The 21,204-nt window shown below is 46.1% G+C and overlaps 1 protein-coding gene across 1 annotated transcript in view; it reads left to right on the top strand.

Moving 5' to 3' along the window:
• The first annotated feature begins 439 nt into the window (after positions 1-439).
• Positions 440-21,204, top strand: part of LOC142584559 (nose resistant to fluoxetine protein 6-like) — a 134,134-nt gene continuing 113,369 nt past the window's right edge. Inside the window, exon 1 of the mRNA XM_075694662.1 lies at positions 440-1,171. Within this exon, the coding sequence (XP_075550777.1) occupies positions 775-1,171 (397 nt within the window). The 5' untranslated portion in view covers positions 440-774. The remainder of the gene's footprint in view (positions 1,172-21,204) is intronic.

Below are 21,204 nucleotides of genomic sequence, written 5' to 3' on the forward strand. Positions count from 1 at the left end.
GTCAAAGGCCCCTCCAGCGCAGGACACGAAGACAGTGGTTGCGTCCTTGGCACCATCGGTGTTACGCTGCAATTTCGCGCTAACAAGAGCCGCGGGTAGCTTATACGTGTTTTCATTTGACACAAGACGCTGGCATTGTATTCATCGATGTGGCAGGCTTGGCGTTTAGTAATCTCGCACGCGGCGTGCGTAGCACCTGTGACCCCCCTCCTCTTTTTTCCCCCCTGTATGCATTGCGCGAGTGGACCGCGGAGTATAGCATCGTGTTCACCGTCATCCCCCTCCCTCCCCTCAACCCATCGGCTTCGCGCTGTCGGCGTGATAGCTCGCTTCCCCGCCGGCCAGAAAACTGTGTCGGCCTGTGGAAAGGGTGTGCCACTCCTCGTCGCGCGCAAAAAGGAGAGAAAGCCTTTGGCGCCGCACAAGCGCGAGCCGGCTCCTCCCGACAGGTCTCTCCGGCATCCTCCATCCGCACGCCCGGCAACTGGGCCCGCACTCCTCAGGGCCTCCGGTCGGAATCAGCTGCTGCGCTGGGCTGCTCTCGCGTTCAGCTCAAGATCGGGACACACGCCATTTCGTCTGCCCGCGGTTTGTGCTGACGCTGACAGGCGCCTTCCAGTGAACGAGAGCTCCCGAAAATCACCACCGCAATACAGCGCCGCGCGGTCCGTCTGCAGTGAGCGCAGCTCAAACGGAACGTTGTAGCACGTGAACGCGTCGCCCGTCGCAGAGATAGAAACCTGATAGGCTGAACGTGCCTACGCCGTGGAGAATATGGGCCCGAAGCTTCGCTGCTGCCTCACGGTTTTGGCAGTGTGGGCGACGCTTCTGCTATGCTTCTCGCTGTGGATCCAGAAATGCGAAGCCGACTCGTCAATGTCGTCGGCGCTCGAAAAACTTCGGACCGAGGACACCAACGGTGCAGAGACGATGCTGGCGGGAGGCCATCCGCGTGCGGACGGCGGCAGCAACGAGACCGAGACGGATGTGGGCCGACGTCTGTGGAAGGACCAGGAAGGACGGCTCAAGGCGGGCATCGAGTCTTTCTTCAAGATGATGTTTCCCAGACTGGTGCGACTGGGATCAGAGGCCGAGATATCGACAGAGTGCCAAGCGGCATACTTCAAAATGTTCCTCGCCATTCGGCAGCTCAAGACGTGGGCTTTGCAGAGTGAGTAACAAGCAGCTGCTGCTGCAACGTTCTGTCGGCGGTCACCGTGAGTGCTGTTTCCCAATGCTCCAACCCTCGGTAGTGCTGTTAGTGATTATATCTTTGATCAGGAGACCAGATTCAATTTCAGTTTCAGTATGATCGGAACTTCATTTCAGCCAGCCTCACACGACCTATGGCGCGAGCCCGCTGTGGGTTAAGAACGGCGCCTTTAGCTACGGGTTGTGTTGTAAAGGAACGCAGGGCGTAGAAGCGACAATCAAAGCGCGATTATAAAGACGCAAAGAGAGAGAGAGAGAGAGAATAAAAAGGGCACAATGGTCACAAGTTTACGTTTCACATCAGTGCTACTGATATGTATTGCTCCTTCGAGCGAAAAAAAAGTATATTTTTCAATGTGTGAAACGCGCAAATACTCCCAACACCAAAGAGTCATTGCGCGTTTCACTCTTGCAATATGCGACCATTTCTTTTTTTGCCTGCTTACTTTTTTATATAAGATTTGTGTGACGCTCTAACTATTTGTTTCTTTTTTTTTTTTCTGCGGCAGCAGGGACAAAGGAACTTACTCAAAGATGCTTTACACGCCAAGCTGTGTCCGAATATATATATATATATATATATATATATATATATATATATATATGTGTGTGTGTGTGTGTGTGTGTGTGTGTACACACTTTGGAGCACTACCTCTTCTTTCGCAATCATTTAACGCAGCTGTCAAAATACGATTTTCGTCTTTCACAAACGGCTAAGAGCAGCTAGTGCGCATTTTGACGAGGAGAACTGAATCAAAAATGGGAAAGAAAAGAAAACTACAACGTTGCACGCGGATTCGATCGCAGTGACGGTTTTCAGCCCCTCGCTGTACTTTCGCCATCATAACTCTGAAACATGGCGCGTACTGAGGAAGAGCACGTGAGCACTGGCAAGCGCCTTAAAGAGACAACCTGGCGAATTGCGAGTGAATTGTCGCTTGTTTAGATCCCACGCTTTCCTCGACCCTCTTTGACCTTGTCGCTCTACAAAGCAGGCAGGACAAGATGAATTGCACGGAGGGCATTTTTCGATTTTATTGAATAAGCATGTCACCCGGCTCGAAACTTTCCGCTCTAGAACATAGCCAAGGGAACTCCGAACCACAGCAATGGTTTTTTTCCGGAGCTAAAGCTTCTTCTTAAAGGAACCAACAGTCACCCAGAACGTGTCGTGAGATACTTGGTAGAAATAAACAGACTATTCTTTATAGTGATTCTAGCATACCGTTCGCGGTTCAAGTAGATATTACAATTTTAAATTGGCATAGAGGGTCACGAAAAACGGTATGTCGCTCCACTTGCGGTGAAGCCTTGGTACTAGAGCTGGACGCTGATCGCGTAGCCGCATATTACTCTACGTAAGTCGACTGTTATTAAGTGCACCATTTGTATTGTTTAAAATTGCAGTCCTTGCAACATATATGCGCTTGCGCTTTATTCTGTGCGTTTTACGATCCAAACTAAGTCGACGCCAACAAACGGCGCTGCCTTCGCGACAGCTATTGGAGCAACCATGGTGGGCCGGGCGTCCCTTTCCGTGGCGGTGCACACGAGTGCTTTTGTTTGCCAGTGAGTAAGCCGTCTCCTGTAGTCGCCGTGTGAGATACAAAATGTCACTGGGTAATTGTGCCATAGATGGGTGCCAGCACTGCAGGAATAGCAGTGTACTGGCATATCCTATCACTTCCCACAAATGCCGGCGTAGAATGGCTATCGCGCTCGCCTATCAATGTTTCCAGCATGTTTCCAACGTAGGAATTTATAAACACAACTGCGACTGCGGATGAAAAAAAAATCAATAAAAGAATTATATGTATGCTTTCCGCGTTACCACTGTAAATTGGACACTCTGAGCGATAACCTTTACGTTGCACTTAAAGAAAGGGAGAAAAAAAGAAGAGAGAGAGGTAGCGTACATAGGAACGAAGAGATCACTTTTGACGGCAACATGCCCTGCACCGATATTGATTAGGTTTTTTTTGCATTAAGAAAAAGTTAAAATATAGTAACTGCAGCAAGTAAATTTTGAATTGTCGTACAATTAAAGAAAGATTCCTAAAATTTCAGGATAAGAAGAGATTCAAGTATAAAGCTGAAACTCGGTGACTCGGCAATAAAAAGAAACAATATCACAATACGTAAAATGCACCTAATAATGCATGTAAAGGGAACAAAATTAATTTATTTTACACTGCTCTGCAACATATACAGCACTAATTTGTGTGCAGGACTTTTGTAAAACTATTTTAAACGTTGTAACAATTTTACTTGAGGTATAAATTAACTTACCAAATTTGTGCGCTTTAGATCCTCTAGCAGATGGAGTTTACAGAACTGCAAGGTCTCTTTTTTTGGTGCAGAGTTAGCGATTCGTAGACGATTCGTAGATTCCATTTTGTAGGTTCTTAACTTTTCGCAATTCTGGTAAAATAATTCAAGGTACAAAATAAAAAAAATTCCTAGAGTTGCTTGAATGTAACTTTATCTATGAAATAGCGCAAGTTTCATTCAAGTCGATCCAGAGGTTGTCGAAAAGTGCTTAAAAGCACTTGTGCGTTTTACATAATTTTAAATAGGGAAATCGCAGTTGGCCAATAGGTAAATTTTCCTATTGTACTTTCGCAGTAGTAACGCAACATAAGCAGCAGTTTCATTTGGCTATGAAGTACCGCATACGTGGCAGTTTCTGCCTAATTTAAGGCCTCTATCATCGAATGGAGTTGACAGAATTGTGATGCCTTTCTTTCTTTCGGAATTATAGCCTCGAAGACTCGATTCCGGAACTTGCTGAAGGTGTTTCATCTTTGCTGCGCTACGAAAGAGCTAACTTTTCGCTGCTTGCCACTCTCCTTGCGCTACGCACACACGGTAACAGGCGAATGAAGCGAAAGTCGTCTATGAGCCAACAGAGCGCAACCAATGAGCGAATGGTTGCGCGTCATTTGTCTTTCTGTGTTTCTCCTGCTTCCGTGTTGTGTGTACACAGCGCTAGAAGAGAAATGCATCGCGCCCTTGTTCACTTTTTTGTCAAAAGAAAAAGAAAGACCGTTAAATGAGGGCCTAAATAGAATAAATTCTGCCCGCAACAGTCACTATAGATTGTGACTTTCTCACTTAAATTTACAACTTTCGCAAATAAAACAAAAATTTTTCCGCCATTGCGTGAAAAAGAGAATTCCTGTGTTCGACGCATACGTTAGAATTCGGACGCCCCGATGGGAAGCTTCTCATGGCCTGTTCAACAGCTGCGCATGAGCAGGTCTTGGGGGGTGTAGCGTGGCGTTTTACCCGCGGACCCCAGGCAGAGGTCATGGCTCCCTCCGGCTTGACGTCTAGTGGTCAGCGTGGTTGTGCATAGCAGTATGTTCTGGCTCGTCTATGTTATGGTTTCCTTGACGGTGGGCGTGGGCGACGTTGTCCTTGACCTAGTGGCGCACGCCGCCCACGCAGCTGTAAAGGCAGCTCGGCGCTTAGAATCACCGCGTAATTCGGCGAAAATAGCTCTCATCAACCGACTGCCTGCGCTTTCACCGAACCCACTGGGCAGATTTTCTTTTCACTCGCGCTTTCTAGGGATAATCCATGCAAAGAGCGTTGCGCCTCGATAATACTTTATGCATATGTATACATGTAGATACCGTTATCGCGGTTACGCACGCGGCATGGGAAGAGCAGCCAGCAAACTAATCATTTCGCTCTTGAATTTCTGCACGAAGGGGGCAAGCACAAATAATAAATACAATCGACTCCAAGACTTTCGAATGAGATTTTGCCTTGCTATCAAGCAGAACCAGCGATGCGATTAAGAAGCGCGATGTCGACGTTTCTGGAAGAGCTCTGTGGGGTCTGCCACTGCGCTACACGACTGTTCCATGACGCCTCCTTAAAAATGAAAGTGCCTATGGCGTCGTCAAATTTTACCCGTTAGTGGCAAGCACTTTCTTATCTCAGTCCGGGCCTGTCTTATCTGAAACACCCCCAGTTCGGGAGCGGCCGTTCGCTCCGATTAGCATGTAATAATCCGGCTTAACTTGAATCGCACGGCACTTCGATAGCGTGCAATAACCGACTTTACCGAAACTTCCAGTTAGGCACCGTACTAATCGACATTTCACACGGGCAGTCTAACCACGCTGTTCAGCCAACTGCAGTTAAACCGCCTTAAACTGAGGTTCTCTATATATATCAGCGGCGATCTCCTTTAACAGTTTAGTGTAACAACAATAACGTTTTCGAAGGCTTTACACGTAACGTTGGCTATAAAGGGAATGGCTAAATATAGAAATGTAATATTTTCATAGGTTCAGATTTCAGAAAAGAAAAGATTGCCATTTCTACCAACATTTTTATTGTTAACGGTCAGGTTGAAGTTACCTTTCGGGTTATCGAAGTTGTCACAAAAGAAATAAAATGCTGGTGCATGATTTAGCAATCGTAATGAAAACGTTGCTCATCACTCATTCATTTGCAATTCCCCGTTGAATGTTGCTTATTATAATTACTCTCAACCTATGCCATTCTGAGGCTGAGAAACACCCGTTGTGCAAGACGGCAGTAACAACAACGACGACTGCAACACCATGTTTTTCCCGACGTTTTTTTTTTTTCCTCGCTTCATATATAATAGGGAGTTTCAGATATTGTACATCCAAAGTTTGGGGAGGCGTACCGCCGGGTGAACAAATGAACGCAAACGGAGTACAAAAGAACGCAGGCCGAGCCCTGAGGCTTCCGGTACGCAAAGACGCCTGGGTGCGCTATTTCTAAAGCTCCCTGTTATCTCGCCCGCGTGGCCTGGCCACGTGTTCTGACAACTTACGCACGTTTTCTCTTCTGTAAACTTATACTGGCAGCCGCAGAAAAAGAATTACCGCCAACAGAAAAGTGTCTCCTGAACCCCCCCAATGTCTTGCTGCCTCTAGAGGCCTTGACAGGTTTTTGACATCTGATTGGCGGGGGACTGCGAGGGAAATCGCTGTCCGTTGAGTACAGGCCGGACAGAGGGCGTGTGGCCCATACGCACGAGCTGGATAGAGAGCAACTGGACAGCCGCGTTGGGACAGGAAAAAGAACGCATGACGTGTGAAGAGCGAAAGCAGTGATTTGTAGCCACTCCGAACGTTGGTGCGCCAGTGCGCGCTCGCCGGCAGCGCTTCTCACAAGGGTACACTGTAACAAGGGGAATGCCAGGGCGACAGGAAAGGAGCCACATTGCTTCTGTACACAGGAACCGTGGGTCATTTATTTATATATATATATATATATATATATATATATATATATATATATATATATATATATATATATATATATATATATGGTAACAATGACAACCATGAGTGGGCACTACACCTTCCTGTAGAAAGTATGCAATTCTCGAATGGTGCTTATTACGTTAGGAACCCGTGGACAGAATGTCGTGACGCACAACGCGCATGCGCTACAACGCCTGCAGTTTTCCCTGCCGTGACAGCGGGGCAGACGAAAGATTTAATAATTTATAACGCCTATATACAGTACCAGTGGCACCCACGACGATAATGGAAGAGAAAATAGTCTAGAGGAATTCGAAATCCCGAAGGTAACGCCGGAAGAAGTAAAGAAAGCCTTAGGAGATATGCAAAGGGGGAAGGCAGCTGGGGAGGATCAGGTAACAGCAGATTTGTTGAAGGATGGTGGACAGATTGTTCTAGAGAAACTGGCCACCCTGTATACGCAATGCCTCATGACCTCGAGCGTACCGGAATCTTGGAAGAACGCTAACATAATCCTAATCCATAAGAAAGGGGACGCCAAGGACTTGAAAAATTATAGACCGATCAGCTTACTGTCCGTTGCCTACAAAGTATTTACTAAGGTAATTGCAAATAGAATCAGGAAAACCTTAGACTTCTGTCAACCAAAGGACCAGGCAGGATTCCGTAAAGGCTACTCAACAATAGACCATATTCACACTATCAATCAAGTGATAGAGAAATGTGCAGAATATAACCAACCCTTATATATAGCTTTCATTGATTACGAGAAAGCGTTTGATTCAGTCGAAACCTCAGCAGTCATGGAGGCATTACGGAATCAGGGTGTAGATGAGCCATATGTAAAAATACTGGAAGATATCTATAGCGGCTCCACAGCCACCGTAGTCCTCCATAAAGCAAGCAACAAAATCCCAATAAAGAAAGGCGTCAGGCAGGGAGATACGATATCTCCAATGCTATTCACAGCGTGTTTACAGGAGGTATTCAGAGACCTGGATTGGGAAGAATTGGGGATAAAAGTTAATAGAGAATACCTTAGTAACTTGTGATTCGCTGATGATATTGCCTTGCTTAGTAACTCAGGGGACCAATTGCAATGCATGCTCACTGACCTGGAGAGGCAAAGCAGAAGAGTGGGTCTAAAAATTAATATGCAGAAAACTAAAGTAATGCTTAACAGTCTCGGGAGAGAACAGCAATTTACAATAGGCAGCGAGGCACTGGAAGTCGTAAGGGAATACATCTACTTAGGGCAGGTAGTGACGGCGGATCCGGATCATGAGACGGAAATAATCAGAAGAATAAGAATGGGCTGGAGTGCGTTTGGCAGGCAGTCCCAAATCATGAACAGCAGGTTGCCGTTATCCCTCAAGAGAAAAGTATATAATAGCTGTGTCTTACCAGTACTCACCTACGGGGCAGAAACCTGGAGGCTTACGAAAAGGGTTCTACTCAAATTGAGGACGACACAACGAGCTATGGAAAGAAGAATGATAGGTGTAACGTTAAGGGATAAGAAAAGAGCAGATTGGCTGAGGGAACAAACGCGAGTTAATGACATCTTAGTTGAAATCAAGAAAAAGAAATGGGCATGGGCAGGACATGTAATGAGGAGGGAAGATAACCGATGGTCATTAAGGGTTACGGACTGGATCCCAAGGGGAGGGAAGCGTAGCAGGGGGCGGCAGAAAGTTAGGTGGGCGGATGAGATTAAGAAGTTTGCAGGGACGGCATGGCCACAATTAGTACATGACCGGGGTTGTTGGAGAAGTATGGGAGAGGCCTTTGCCCTGCAGTGGGCGTAACCACGCTGATGATGATGAACGCCTATATAACGTAAGGCACGTTGCGTGAGTCGTTAAATGTCTGCTGATTTTATAGAATTCTATGCTTGGTTGCGACTCGCAGTATAAGATGAAACTTCCTTTTTTTCCCCTCCATTATTAGCGGGAGTCTCCGCCGTGCTACTTGAGTTGGTGGGAACTATTTATCGGGCCGTGCCTCGAAAACTCTTTACGCGCCCAAAACGGCACTGCAAAACAGCGCGTAAAGCACGTGCGCGCTGCTGTGCGCTTACTTGCCTTGCCGCACTGCCATCGTAGCTGCGATGGCAGTGCTGCCAAAGGTCGAACACTGTGTGAAACAAAATGCGGTGTCGCGAGAAAGCGCGCTCCTCAAAATAGCCCATCGAGATACTGGAAGCAAGAGGAAGCACGGAACGTAACGCTGCAACGAGCTGTCTGGGCTGCGGCGGAGCGTCGTTATTCGGAAGCGCAGTGCTGTATTTATTTTTTCGTAATCTGCTCCCCCAGCGATGTTCACAAGTCGAGCTCAAAGTGGGGAAGCGCGCGCGCTCGAAGAAGGCTACCCAAACTCGTGACGGTCTCCTCGGCCCAGTAGCCCACGACAGGAGGCCCGCCTGCCGCTGAGGAAAAGTTCCCCGAGATCCGTCAACGCTGCATATGAGCCAGCCTTACGCGGTCATCACGCCCGTGTTCGCGAACGCGGTGCATACATGCAAACCGTGCTGACCCTGCAAGGCGGCGGGATTGAAGGCGAAACCCTTATATGCCACAGAGTTTCATACAATAATTACTGTAGGAAACTCTATGTTATATGCTCCACGAAGCGATACGTCTGGCGTCATCGTCCGATGGTACCAAAACCCACGTGACCAAGTGATGACGTCACGGTGCCGGCGCTGCGCCTGCTGCGGCTCGCTCTGCGAAATCGTCTGTTCGTCGTCGTGACGAACAGCCACGGCGACGAACCCGGTCCCCTCCCAAAGTTGGATTAAGGTGGATTAGAGTGGATCAACGTGGCTTAAGGTTGGTACAAATTAGAACAAGGTGGACTGAGGTGGAGTTTTAAGGCGATAACTTAGACAAGTCCTCATGCTTTCGCCTCCACATCACGTAAGGATACTTAAGTGACTGTCAACTTTTTGGTTGTCATTGTGACGGATAATTGCTGTTTTCCTCTGCTTGTCCCTGCCTTTTCCCATACAAAACGGGGAAGCGTCTTGTGCGCGCGCGTAGCGCGTGTATACTCGCCGTCGCTCAATTAACAATGCACGACAGCATGCACCGCGCCGTGTGTGCCCTGAAGAGATGGCAGGCCTTCCTGACGACAACAGGCCGAGGCAAGTTTCGAACACTGAGACGTAGCTTTGCCGGTGTCCGATAATACAGTTGAGACACCTTGAAGGGAGCCCGCAAAGTTCAATCGCGCTGTACACATTAGACAGGTGCGTTCACGGTGGCGTAAGCTTATACTACGAAACTTACTGTCAACGGCTGACTAAATATGGGAGAGCTCTCAATTGGGTGAAGGCGTTCGGTGCGATAATTTCATGCTCCCCTGCTATGAAACTTTAGTAATCGTACTAAACGAGGAGGAAGGGCATTAACCGAGGGGCCCGATTTTTTTTTATTAGTCATATCACAAGCCAACAAACACTGACACCAAGGACAACATAGGGGAAATTACTTGTGCCTAATAAATGAAATAAAGAAACGATAAATTAATGGAAACGAAAGTGGATGAAGAAACTAATTGCAGCAGGTGGGGACCGAACCCACGACCTTCGCATTTCGCGTGCGATGCTCTACCAATTGAGCTACCGCGGCGCCGCTTCCCCATCCACTTTCTTGGGTATTTACAGACCTTGGCCGCGTCCGCCGCCAAGGACTGTGAGTGGTGGCGCTGGCTAACACTCTCAAGGTTCTACTAGGAAACGTAAATACCCAAGAAAGGGGATGTGATAACGGCGCCGCAGTAGCTCACTCGGTAGAGCATCGCACGCGAAATGCGAAGGTTGTGGGTTCGGTCCCCACCTGCGGCAAGTTGTTTTTTCATCCACTTTCGTTTCCATTAATTTATCGTTTCTTTATTTCATCTATTAAGCACAAGCACTTTCCCCTATGTTGTCCTTGGTGTCAGTGTTTGTTGGCTTCTTGTGATATTTAGTAATCGTAAGACAGACAGCGAAACTAACACGAGCATTATCGATTGATTCTTCATTAAGCTTAATGTCTTGAAGCTGTATACACTCCAATGATCTGAGACGCAATAGTGCGTGTTCCGATTCGATCATGATAAGCCGAAGTTCTTCGAGGAGCCGTTTGTTAATTAAGCGTTTTCGCATTCCAACCTATCTGAATTTGGCCACGATGGACGCGATGATCGGACCTCTAATCTCGTCCTCGGTTAGCGGATGCCATGTAATCTCCGTATAACATGAGCGTGTTCAGGACTTTCAAATTTACATAGATAGATCAGCACATTATACAAGAAATACAAAAACCGTGCACGTCTTTTTCATATGATGGTTCTTTTTCTATCTTCCCAGTTTTTATTTTTTTTTCGTTAGAGGGGAAACTCGCCATGGTGGCTCAGTGGTCGAAAAAGAGCAAGAAAACGAGTATTTGGTAATTATCCCCACAGGCAATTATTACCAACGAGCTTTAAACTGTGTTCCCACATCCCCCACTAGCGTGTCCCCCTTCCCTTCCAATTTAAATCCGGTGGTGTATTATTTAAGGTTTTCAGAAGACAGTGAAAACTCGCGTATAACAGTTTCGAGGGTTCATATATAGTCGTACTACCGGCTACGCCCATATATATATATATATATATATATATATATATATATATATATATATATATATATATATATATATATATATATATATATATATATATATATATATATATATAGAGTCGTATCATAAGAAGCCAACAAAGAGACACCAAGGATAGCGTAGGGGAAATTACTCGTGCCTAATCATTGAATTAAAAGAATGATAAATAGTGAAAGCGGACGAAAAACAACTGGTCTCAGATGGGATACGAACCCACGTCTTCGCGTTACGCGTGCGATGCTCTTATCAATTGAGCTAGCGACGCCGTTTCCCCGGCCACTTTCTGGGGTAATTATGTGTTACTAGTAGAACTAACCCTGGGAGCGTTAGGCATCGCCACTACTCACAAACCTTGGCGGCGGATGTGGAACATCCTTTCGGCTATATATATATGTGTGTGTGTGTGTGTGTGTGTGTGTGTGTGTGTGTGTGTGTGTGTGTTTATTAGATATATAAGCGTGCGTGTGTAGATTCCACCCAAATGCAGCTATAGGATAGCTGGCTATCCAGCAGCGCTTGCGGCTTTATAGACGTACCGACGAGTGTGACGCATAGCACCTTGAAGCGATAGCTGCCATGAGGGAAGAATCAGGGAAGTTGGCGCTCTCTGTCGTTATAATAATAATAATAATAATAATAATAATAATAATAATAATAATAATAATAATAATAATAATAATAATAATAATAATAATAATAAGCTGTGAATATGTCCTGTGGCGACTTTCGCCTTGTTAAGCCAGATAAATGTCATCCCCCGCTTCACAATTCATTACATTTAGCGGTACCTAGTAGCAGGATATTAAAGGATACAGCAGTACCTCGGGTCTTTTAATTTCTCAAGCGGAGATTACGTGAGTGTTTACCACTATCTTAATAATGCGGACTGGTCTTCAGTAGTAGAACTAAGACATGTTAATGACCAAGTCACGGCATTCACGAATATTATTCATGATGGAAAGAATAACTTTATACCAATGAAAGGTACTAAACGCTCTGAATTCCCCCTGGTTTTCTGTTGAACTGAAAACAACTTTGAAGCTGAAAGACCATGCTCACAGGAAGGCACCGCGCACAAATCAGAAACACTGGCATATAGATTTTAAAACATACACCGCCCTCTCTAAACGTCATTACAAGTGTGATCATTCCATCTATATAGCACATGTGGAAGCTAATAAGTCTAAAAATTCAGTCTTTTTGGAGGCACGTTCGTGAACAGTCTTACAACAATACGAAACAAGATATCCCTCTACTTCGTGGCGACGGCCAACCTGTCCCAGATGTCGTGGGCGCCTTCGCCCTACACTTCGGGTCTGTGTACGGTGAAGGGCACAGTGACGGAGTTAGTGAGCTTTACAATCACCCTTCCCTGGATTCAAGTCTATCGGTCTCAGAGTAACTTCTCTTCAAGAGCATCAAGCGCTTAAAACCGTCTTTTTCGTGTGGTCCTGATGACATTCCGCCTGCTTTGATTAAAACGTACGGGTCCTTGCTTGTTCCAGTGCTTGCTTGTATTTTCTAATTCTACTTAAAGACTAACACATTCCCAAAGGCTTGGAAAACAGCGCGGGTTGTTCCCGTCTTTAAGTCAGGGGTAAAAACAGCTGCGAGTGACTACAGGCCTACTTCTCTTCTATGCGCAGCACATAAATTATTCGAGTCAACTCTGCACTCAACAAATTTATCCTCTATTGAAAATACTATCATTCCTCAGCAGCATGGTTACATATTGGGACGCTCCACAACTACCAACCTCGTTAGCTTCATGATGCATGCCTCTCACGCAGTGTATAAGAAAGGACAGCTGGATGTAATTTATTTCGACCTAAGTAAGGCATTTGATTTCATATGCCACAAACTACTCCTTCAAAATGTTGACACAACTTGATCTGCACCACTTTGTCACAGCGCTGATAAGAAGCTACCTACGCGACCGGTACTGCTACGTCCGCGTAAATGTTCAGTCGTCAGAACTCTATGCGGTTACAAGTGGTGTCGCTCAAGGGTCTGTCCTGGGCCCTCTTCTTTTCTTGTTGTTAACGACGTTCCGATACAGTCATTCAAAATTCTTCAATCTTTTTTTTGTATGCTGATGACGTGACACTTGTCAAAGCGGTGAAAAATGTTAATGATTGCGCCGCTCTTCAGAAGGACATCTCAAATTTTGCGTCATGGTGCGCTGAAAACAAGCTGGTCACTAATGCATCAAAAACCAAAGTTGTAAGTTTTACGCGGAAGACTAACGGGACCTTATTTCCCTATAGCGTTAAAGATGTTCTCCTGCCAAGAGCTCAGGGAACAAAGGACCTTGGAGTGTACTTCGATAGCTCTCCGAGTTTCTCGCCCCGCGCTCAACAGACGAGGCAGCGTGCACTTCGAACCCTCGGCACAGTGTGTCGGGTGACGAGAGACTTAATTAACATGGACCATTTCTAACTTTATATAAGAGCGTATGCCTTTCAGTTCTTGAGTACGCCTCCGTGGTATGGGGCGGAACTTGTAGGTTAAATTGTGAACTTCTCCAAAGTGTCCAAAAAAAAAGCTCACATCTATATTTAAACATCGATTCTGTCAAAATCCTTCCATCTCCATAGAGCTAACACATACAGTCACGTTACCTCCCCCCTCCCCTGTAGACGCAACAAATCGGATGCTTGCTTTCTAATGTGCGCTTTTACATTCCGCAGAAGGCACAAGGAAACAGCGCGCCTTTCAGCCTTCAGATTTTTGTGACCCTCTATCTAGAGTGCAGGCGACATATAACGCCCATTCAAAGTGCATGGATCTCTTCATGCCTAATCTTAATATTTTGCTGAAAGAAGTTACAGAGGAATTTCAATAACTGAACAAAAACTCTCATATCTGTTGTGTGTTCCGTCATTCCGTAATCCTTTTTTCTGTTTCTCCACTTTTGCTTTGTAGTCTTTTCGTGTACACATTTTATGCTCCGTTAAAATCTGTATTCGCGAAATTCTTCTTCTTTTTTTTATGTGTGCGCGTGTGTGTATGTACGTATGTGTGTGTGAGAGCTTGTATTGTTCTTCCGGTTTCGTGTTTTGCCGAGTGCGCCAGCACCAAGACCCTCGAGGTTGTTCCTGGGCACTTTAATAAACTCCTTTGATTGATCGATCGATGATTGATTGATTGATTGATTATAGTATGATACAACTTAAAAAACAGCAGTAGGAAACCAAGGCACACGGACCATGCGGGTTTGTGTTACTTAGCCAGCGAATCACAGAAGCAAAAGAATCGTCGTCATGCGACCTTTTCAAAATGGCGTCGTACTTGATACCTCCGGAAAATCTGCGGTAGAGCTCATTTCCCTGCTGAGCCCGTTTTACTCATTAAACTTCACTGCCAACTGAAATGAAACTTGACAATAAATAGTTGCAGTGAAGCAAGTCTTTTATTTCAGTTCAATAAACAATTAGGCTTTCGCCGCATAGACGAGTGAACACGTATAAAATTACGCGCTTATAATTTTATTTTTGTGGTTACTGCCTTATTTACAGAAAATAAGCACACAGGAAGACACGCGAACAGCCGAGAAAGACACAGGACTAGCACCTGTTCTGTGTTTTTCTCAGCTGTTCGTGTGTGCCTTCCTGTGCGCTTAGCCCATCTGCGGGCGCCTTATTTAGGCAACAGGGAAAGTTCGAAGTACGAACTATTTGCAGCCTCGCGGAGGAACAGCAGCTGGCGGTTATGAGGGCGTGGGCGGAGCTTCACTGTAGACTTAAGTTGTGTCCGACTATAACAACTTGTCGCTGTGACGTGATGCACGTGAGAGGCAGCGGTTGGTTCACTTATTCGCGCCATCTTCTTGAAGTGAAAGGCGGAATAAAATTTGGAGGGCGCTTAAGCGTCACCTTTAAGAGTGGAACGCGACTGCATTCAAAGATCCCTGACTGGTTCTCGAGCTTTCCGGCAACTACAGCTTAAGTAACCATAATGTTTACCGGGAAACGCTGGCGGCAACCTATATACAGTAAACTCTCAGTTGTGCGAACGCCGGTTTATCGAATATTTCAGAATAACGAACTTTTTAAAAATCCCCGGCAGTTTTCTTATAGATTCTATGCAAAAATGTTTCACTTAAACGAATTTCCGAACAGTCAATATCTCAGTTTAACGAACTCGTTCAGAGGACCAAGCCTTGCACTGCAGGCGACACCGATACCAGCCCTCACCAAACCGCCGCTCCAGCGGCAATGTAACATCGCTGGCGCTACAGCGCCCCTGGGGCAAGCAGCGGCGCGGAAAACGAACGGCAACGAGGCATGGCCTCCGAGATCACCCGCACAAAACGAGAAACCATGTAATATCGCAGGGCATGAACAAAGTAACATCGCTGGTGCTTACAACGCCGCCAGAGCAAAGCTCTGATCTGTCACACCACAAACCACGTGGTGTGTGTGTTTTTTTTTTCCGACCGGCTAGTCTGTGGCATGGTCGGCGTCTCTTTCTTTCCAGTCTCGTCGGTTCTGCGTGTGCACAGAAACGACCTACGTGGTGTGTTTTTCATTGATATGTACAAATTCCATTTTACACATTTCTAACACTATCGATGCCATGTCTTTTGCTCCATGAATTGCACTTCAAACTTTTGACTCTCTATGCCATCTCTTATGTTGGTCTAGTGAATATTCAGTTTAGTGAACTTTCAGTTAAGTGAACTATTTCTTTCGGTCCCTTGAAGTTCACTCAAGTGAGAGTTCACTGTATATGCACGAAAGCGAGCTTTCTGGTAGAAACGCGGCCTCTTGCGTGGGCCGATCCTGGAGGTAGTGCTTCCCCCCCCACAGCCGCGCCCCAAAACATTACATAATTTTCAGGTTTCCTTCATTGTTTCGCACTTTTAATATTTCAGTCTGATAAGATTTAATAAAAAAGGCATGGGCTGTCGGTGTTTTATGTCATGACATAAGTTTGTGGGCTGTCATTCTCAACATTCCGAGGAATAACTGTCAAGAATGTAATACAAGGTGTGAGCAACTTTAGGGATAGAATGGTGTGGCAATATAACCCGCGTATACCGCATGTCATATAGCAAGTCGTGGTATATACCTAAATATATACGGGAATCTTCGCTCACGGACAACTCCGGCGCGCCGACAGCGGATTTTCTGCGACACAAACCCCCTTAACGCTATCGCGTTAAAACACCTTTACAAATTTCCCTCGTGCAAGCCAGCGCTTTGAGACACCTGGTGAGTTAGGCGCCTCGCGTTGCGGAAATCTGCTTGCATTTAGTAAGTGCGCAACTTCCACAGTTGGCAGTGAGGATAGAAATTGCCGCACGCGTTCGGCGCCGAAATTCGCGGCGCTGCGGCGCCTTCCTACAGGGTCGAACACGTCGTGTGTTGTGATTAAACACGTTTTAATGACGAATAAAACTTGCTCTGTGAGGTTCCCCATGGTGGGCGATGGACGCGTTCGCAACTGTAAACCTGCGCAGCGCGTCTCTTGTCATAGCGCGCCATTTTGCCTGGCATTCGTGCACACCGGTTACCACAGTGCGTCGGATCTGGCTGATTTCTTCAATTGCAACTGTTTGGTGAGCTTTTGGCTTTGTGCACGGTTAGTCACTCAAGGGCGATGTTATGTATAGACGCGAAATGTGTAATGATAGCGGGGTCGGACATTTTGGGCGGTCCAGCAACGAAGTCTTCCACCATTCGCATTCCCAACCGTTTCGCACTGCAGTAGCGTTAAAGTGTAAACCCCATGCAAGCGATCTTGTGCGTGACAGCAACAAGCGATGCGATGGAGATGGCTGTCGCGTTCGCTCCTCCCCTAAAAGTTTGTACCCCATGCGATCGATGATATTGAAGCACGTCTCCCCGGTGTTGGCTGTATGAGGGCAGCAATATGCGCGCCGAAACTAGCGTGACGCATGCTTTATTAGGTGTGCAGCGGTGGCGTAGAGGTAGAACACCCGCCTCGCGTGCAAGAGGTCCGTGGTTCGAATCCCGGTGCCGGCAATTTTCCACCGGATTAAAAAAAAAGAAAAAAAAAAGAAAAAAAAATCCGCGTGTTGATAAAATTGCACAAACAGGCCTGGAGTGTGGCCTGATCCCGGTGACCAGAACCGGTAACGCACTCCCTCACCAGAGCAGGATTGGCCACCCTGGTGCAGTACTTGGCCACAACATCCTATGAACACAACAATCAAACCCCGGCCCTCAGTCCCCAGCAGCTGCGAAGCAACTGACCACGGCGGCGGTCAGACCTGCGACGCAGCAGAGGGTGCTAAGAATCACTGGCTCCGGACAGGCCGCCATTGGAATATGAACTTGGCAACGTTTAACGCTAGAACGTTATCTAGTGAGGCGAGTCTAGCAGTGCTATTGGAGGAATTAGAGGGCAGTAAATGGGATATAATAGGGCTCAGTGAAGTTAGGAGGCCAAAAGAAGCATATACAGTGCTAAATAGCGGGCACGTCCTGTGCTACCGGGGCTTAGCGGAGAGAAGAGAACTAGGAGTCGGATTCCTGGTTAATAAGAATATAGCTGGTAACATACAGGAATTCTATAGCATTAACGAGAAGGTGGCAGGTCTTGTTGTGAAACTTAATAAGAGGTACAAAATGAAGATTGTACAGGTCTACGCCCCTACATCCAGTCATGATGACCAGGAAGTCGAAAGCTTCTATGAAGACGTGGAATCGGCGATGGGCAGAGTGAAAACTAAATACACTATACTAATGGGCGACTTTAATGCCAAGGTAGGCAAGAAGCAGGCTGGAGACAAGGCAGTGGGTGAATATGGCATAGGCACTAGGAATAGCAGGGGAGAGTTATTAGTAGAGTTTGCGGAACAGAATAATATGAGGATAATGAATACCTTCTTCCGCAAGCGGGATAGCCGAAAGTGGACGTGGAGGAGCCCGAACGGCGAGACTAGAAATGAAATAGACTTCATACTCTGCGCTAACCCTGCAGCATCATACAAGATGTGGACGTGCTCGGCAAGGTGCGCTGCAGTGACCACAGGATGGTAAGAACTCGAATTAGCCTAGACCTGAGGAGGGAACGGAAGAAACTGGTACATAAGAAGCCGATCAATGAGTTAGCGGTAAGAGGGAAAATATAGGAATTCCAGATCAAGCTACAGAACAGGTACTCAGCTTTAACTCAGGAAGAGGACCTTAGTGTTGAAGTAATAAACGACAATCTTGTGGGCATCATTAAGGAGTGTGCAATGGAAGTCGGTGGTAACTCCGTTAGGCAGGATACCAGCAAACTATCGCAGGAGACGAAAGATCTGATCAAGAAACGCCAATGTATGAAAGCATCTAACCCTACAGCTAGAATAGAACTTGCAGAACTTTCGAAGTTAATCAACAAGCGTAAGACAGCTGACATAAGGAAGTATAATATGGATAGAATTGAACATGCTCTCAGGAACGGAGGAAGCTTAAAAACAGTGAAGAAGAAACTAGGAATTGGCAAGAATCAGATGTATGCGTTAAGAGACAAAGCCGGCAATATCATTACTAATATGGATGAGATAGTTCAAGTGGCTGAGGAGTTCTATAGAGATTTATACAGTACCAGTGGCATCCACGACGATAATGGAAGAGAAAATAGTCTAGAGGAATTCGAAATCCCGAAGGTAACGCCGGAAGAAGTAAAGAAAGCCTTAGGAGATATGCAAAGGGGGAAGGCAGCTGGGGAGGATCAGGTAACAGCAGATTTGTTGAAGGATGGTGGACAGATTGTTCTAGAGAAACTGGCCACCCTGTATACGCAATGCCTCATGACCTCGAGCGTACCGGAATCTTGGAAGAATGCTAACATAATCCTAATCCATAAGAAAGGGGACGCCAAAGACTTGAAAAATTATAGACCGATCAGCTTACTGTCCGTTGCCTACAAAGTATTTACTAAGGTAATTGCAAATAGAATCAGAAACACCTTAGACTTCTGTCAACCAAAGGACCAGGCAGGATTCCGTAAAGGCTACTCAACAATAGACCATATTCACACTATCAATCAAGTGATAGAGAAATGTGCAGAATATAACCAACCCTTATATATAGCTTTCATTGATTACGAGAAAGCGTTTGATTCAGTCGAAACCTCAGCAGTCATGGAGGCATTACGGAATCAGCGTGTAGATGAGCCATATGTAAAAATACTGGAAGATATCTATAGCGGCTCCACAGCCACCGTAGTCCTCCATAAAGCAAGCAACAAAATCCCAGTAAAGAAAGGCGTCAGGCAGGGAGATACGATATCTCCAATGCTATTCACAGCGTGTTTACAGGAGGTATTCAGAGACCTGGATTGGGAAGAATTGGGGATAAAAGTTAATGGAGAATACATTAGTAACTTGCGATTCGCTGATGATATTGCCTTGCTTAGTAACTCAGGGGACCAATTGCAATGCATGCTCACTGACCTGGAGAGGCAAAGCAGAAGAGTGGGTCTAAAAATTAATATGCAGAAAACTAAAGTAATGCTTAACAGTCTCGGGAGAGAACAGCAATTTACAATAGGCAGCGAGGCACTGGAAGTCGTAAGGGAATACATCTACTTAGGGCAGGTAGTGACGGCGGATCCGGATCATGAGACGGAAATAATCAGAAGAATAAGAATGGGCTGGGGTGCGTGTGGCAGGCATTCCCAAATCATGAACAGCAGGTTGCCATTATCCCTCAAGAGAAAAGTATATAATAGCTGTGTCTTACCAGTACTCACCTACGGGGCAGAAACCTGGAGGCTTACTAAAAGGGTTCTACTCAAATTGAGGACGACACAACGAGCTATGGAAAGAAGAATGATAGGTGTAACGTTAAGGGATAAGAAAAGAGCAGATTGGGTGAGGGAACAAACGCGAGTTAATGACATCTTAGTTGAAATCAAGAAAAAAAATGGGCATGGGCAGGACATGTAATGAGGAGGGAAGATAACCGATGGTCATTAAGGGTTACGGACTGGATCCCAAGGGAAGGGAAGCGTAGCAGGGGGCGGCAGAAAGTTAGGTGGGCGGATGAGATTAAGAAGTTTGCAGGGACGGCATGGCCATTAGTACATGACCGGGGTAGTTGGAGAAGTATGGGAGAGGCCTTTGCCCTGCAGTGGGCGTAACTAGGCTGATGATGATGATGATGATGCTTTATTAATTTAAGTTGATGTATTTTACTGTAAAAAGCAGCATAACATATTTCTGAAGGTGTTGCACTAAGTTATTAGCCTTGCACGTATAAAATTCAAGTTTGCTAGTTCAGTGCGGCAGTCAGTAGTATTTGAGTGATGTACATCCAGTTCCGACTTCTCGCTATCAGCCAGTTGCTCATAGCACTTCCGGGTGACGAGCGACGAATTCTAGATTTCTAGAACCCAGCGATCGAGCAACAAGACCGAGCGATCTGTTGACAATACCATTTTGGTTTGCGTTCTGTTAATCGTGTTTCTAATATGAATTCAATTCATATTAGAATCCTATTATTAATTTCCAACAACAACAATAATTATGTAAGAGACAATAATAATAGTATCGGCTATTGCGTTCTGCAGCTGAACTTGAAGTCACCGACGCGCCGCTGCGGCCGCATTCCGATGAGGGCGGAGTGCAACAAAGCTAGCTTATCGCACTTTGGGTGCACGTAGCAGAAACACAGGTGATCAAAATTATTCCAGAGTCCTCCTATGCGGTGCCTCCCGTTGCCAATATTTTGATTTGTCATGTTACACGCCTCAATCGATCTTACAAGAAAACCATCACAGATACAGAAAAAGAAAGAAAGAACATAAGGAGAAAGAAAAACCTTGGTGTAAGCATCCTTGGGGCGCTCGCTCGATAAAATCACAGCTGTCGATCTGTTCAGTGAAATGTTTGCGCGACCTTCGGATAAGCGCTGGAGACACCGAGCGCTTGTAGGAGGCCGGCCTCCTTAGGAAGTCCGAACAGGCGGCGCGTTTGCTTTAGACATCGTCTGAACATTTTAAGTGGACGCGCTTCTGCCGTGACGCCGTCATCCAGCCTGCATTCCTTTTCATCCACACGCTTTCACCGTCTTCCTGTATACCGGTACAGGAAAATTTTTGCTGCGATCGGCAGTCCCATTACCGCAAAC

This window comes from Dermacentor variabilis, chromosome 1, assembly GCF_050947875.1.
Source record: "Dermacentor variabilis isolate Ectoservices chromosome 1, ASM5094787v1, whole genome shotgun sequence".
NCBI lineage: Eukaryota > Metazoa > Arthropoda > Arachnida > Ixodida > Ixodidae > Dermacentor > Dermacentor variabilis.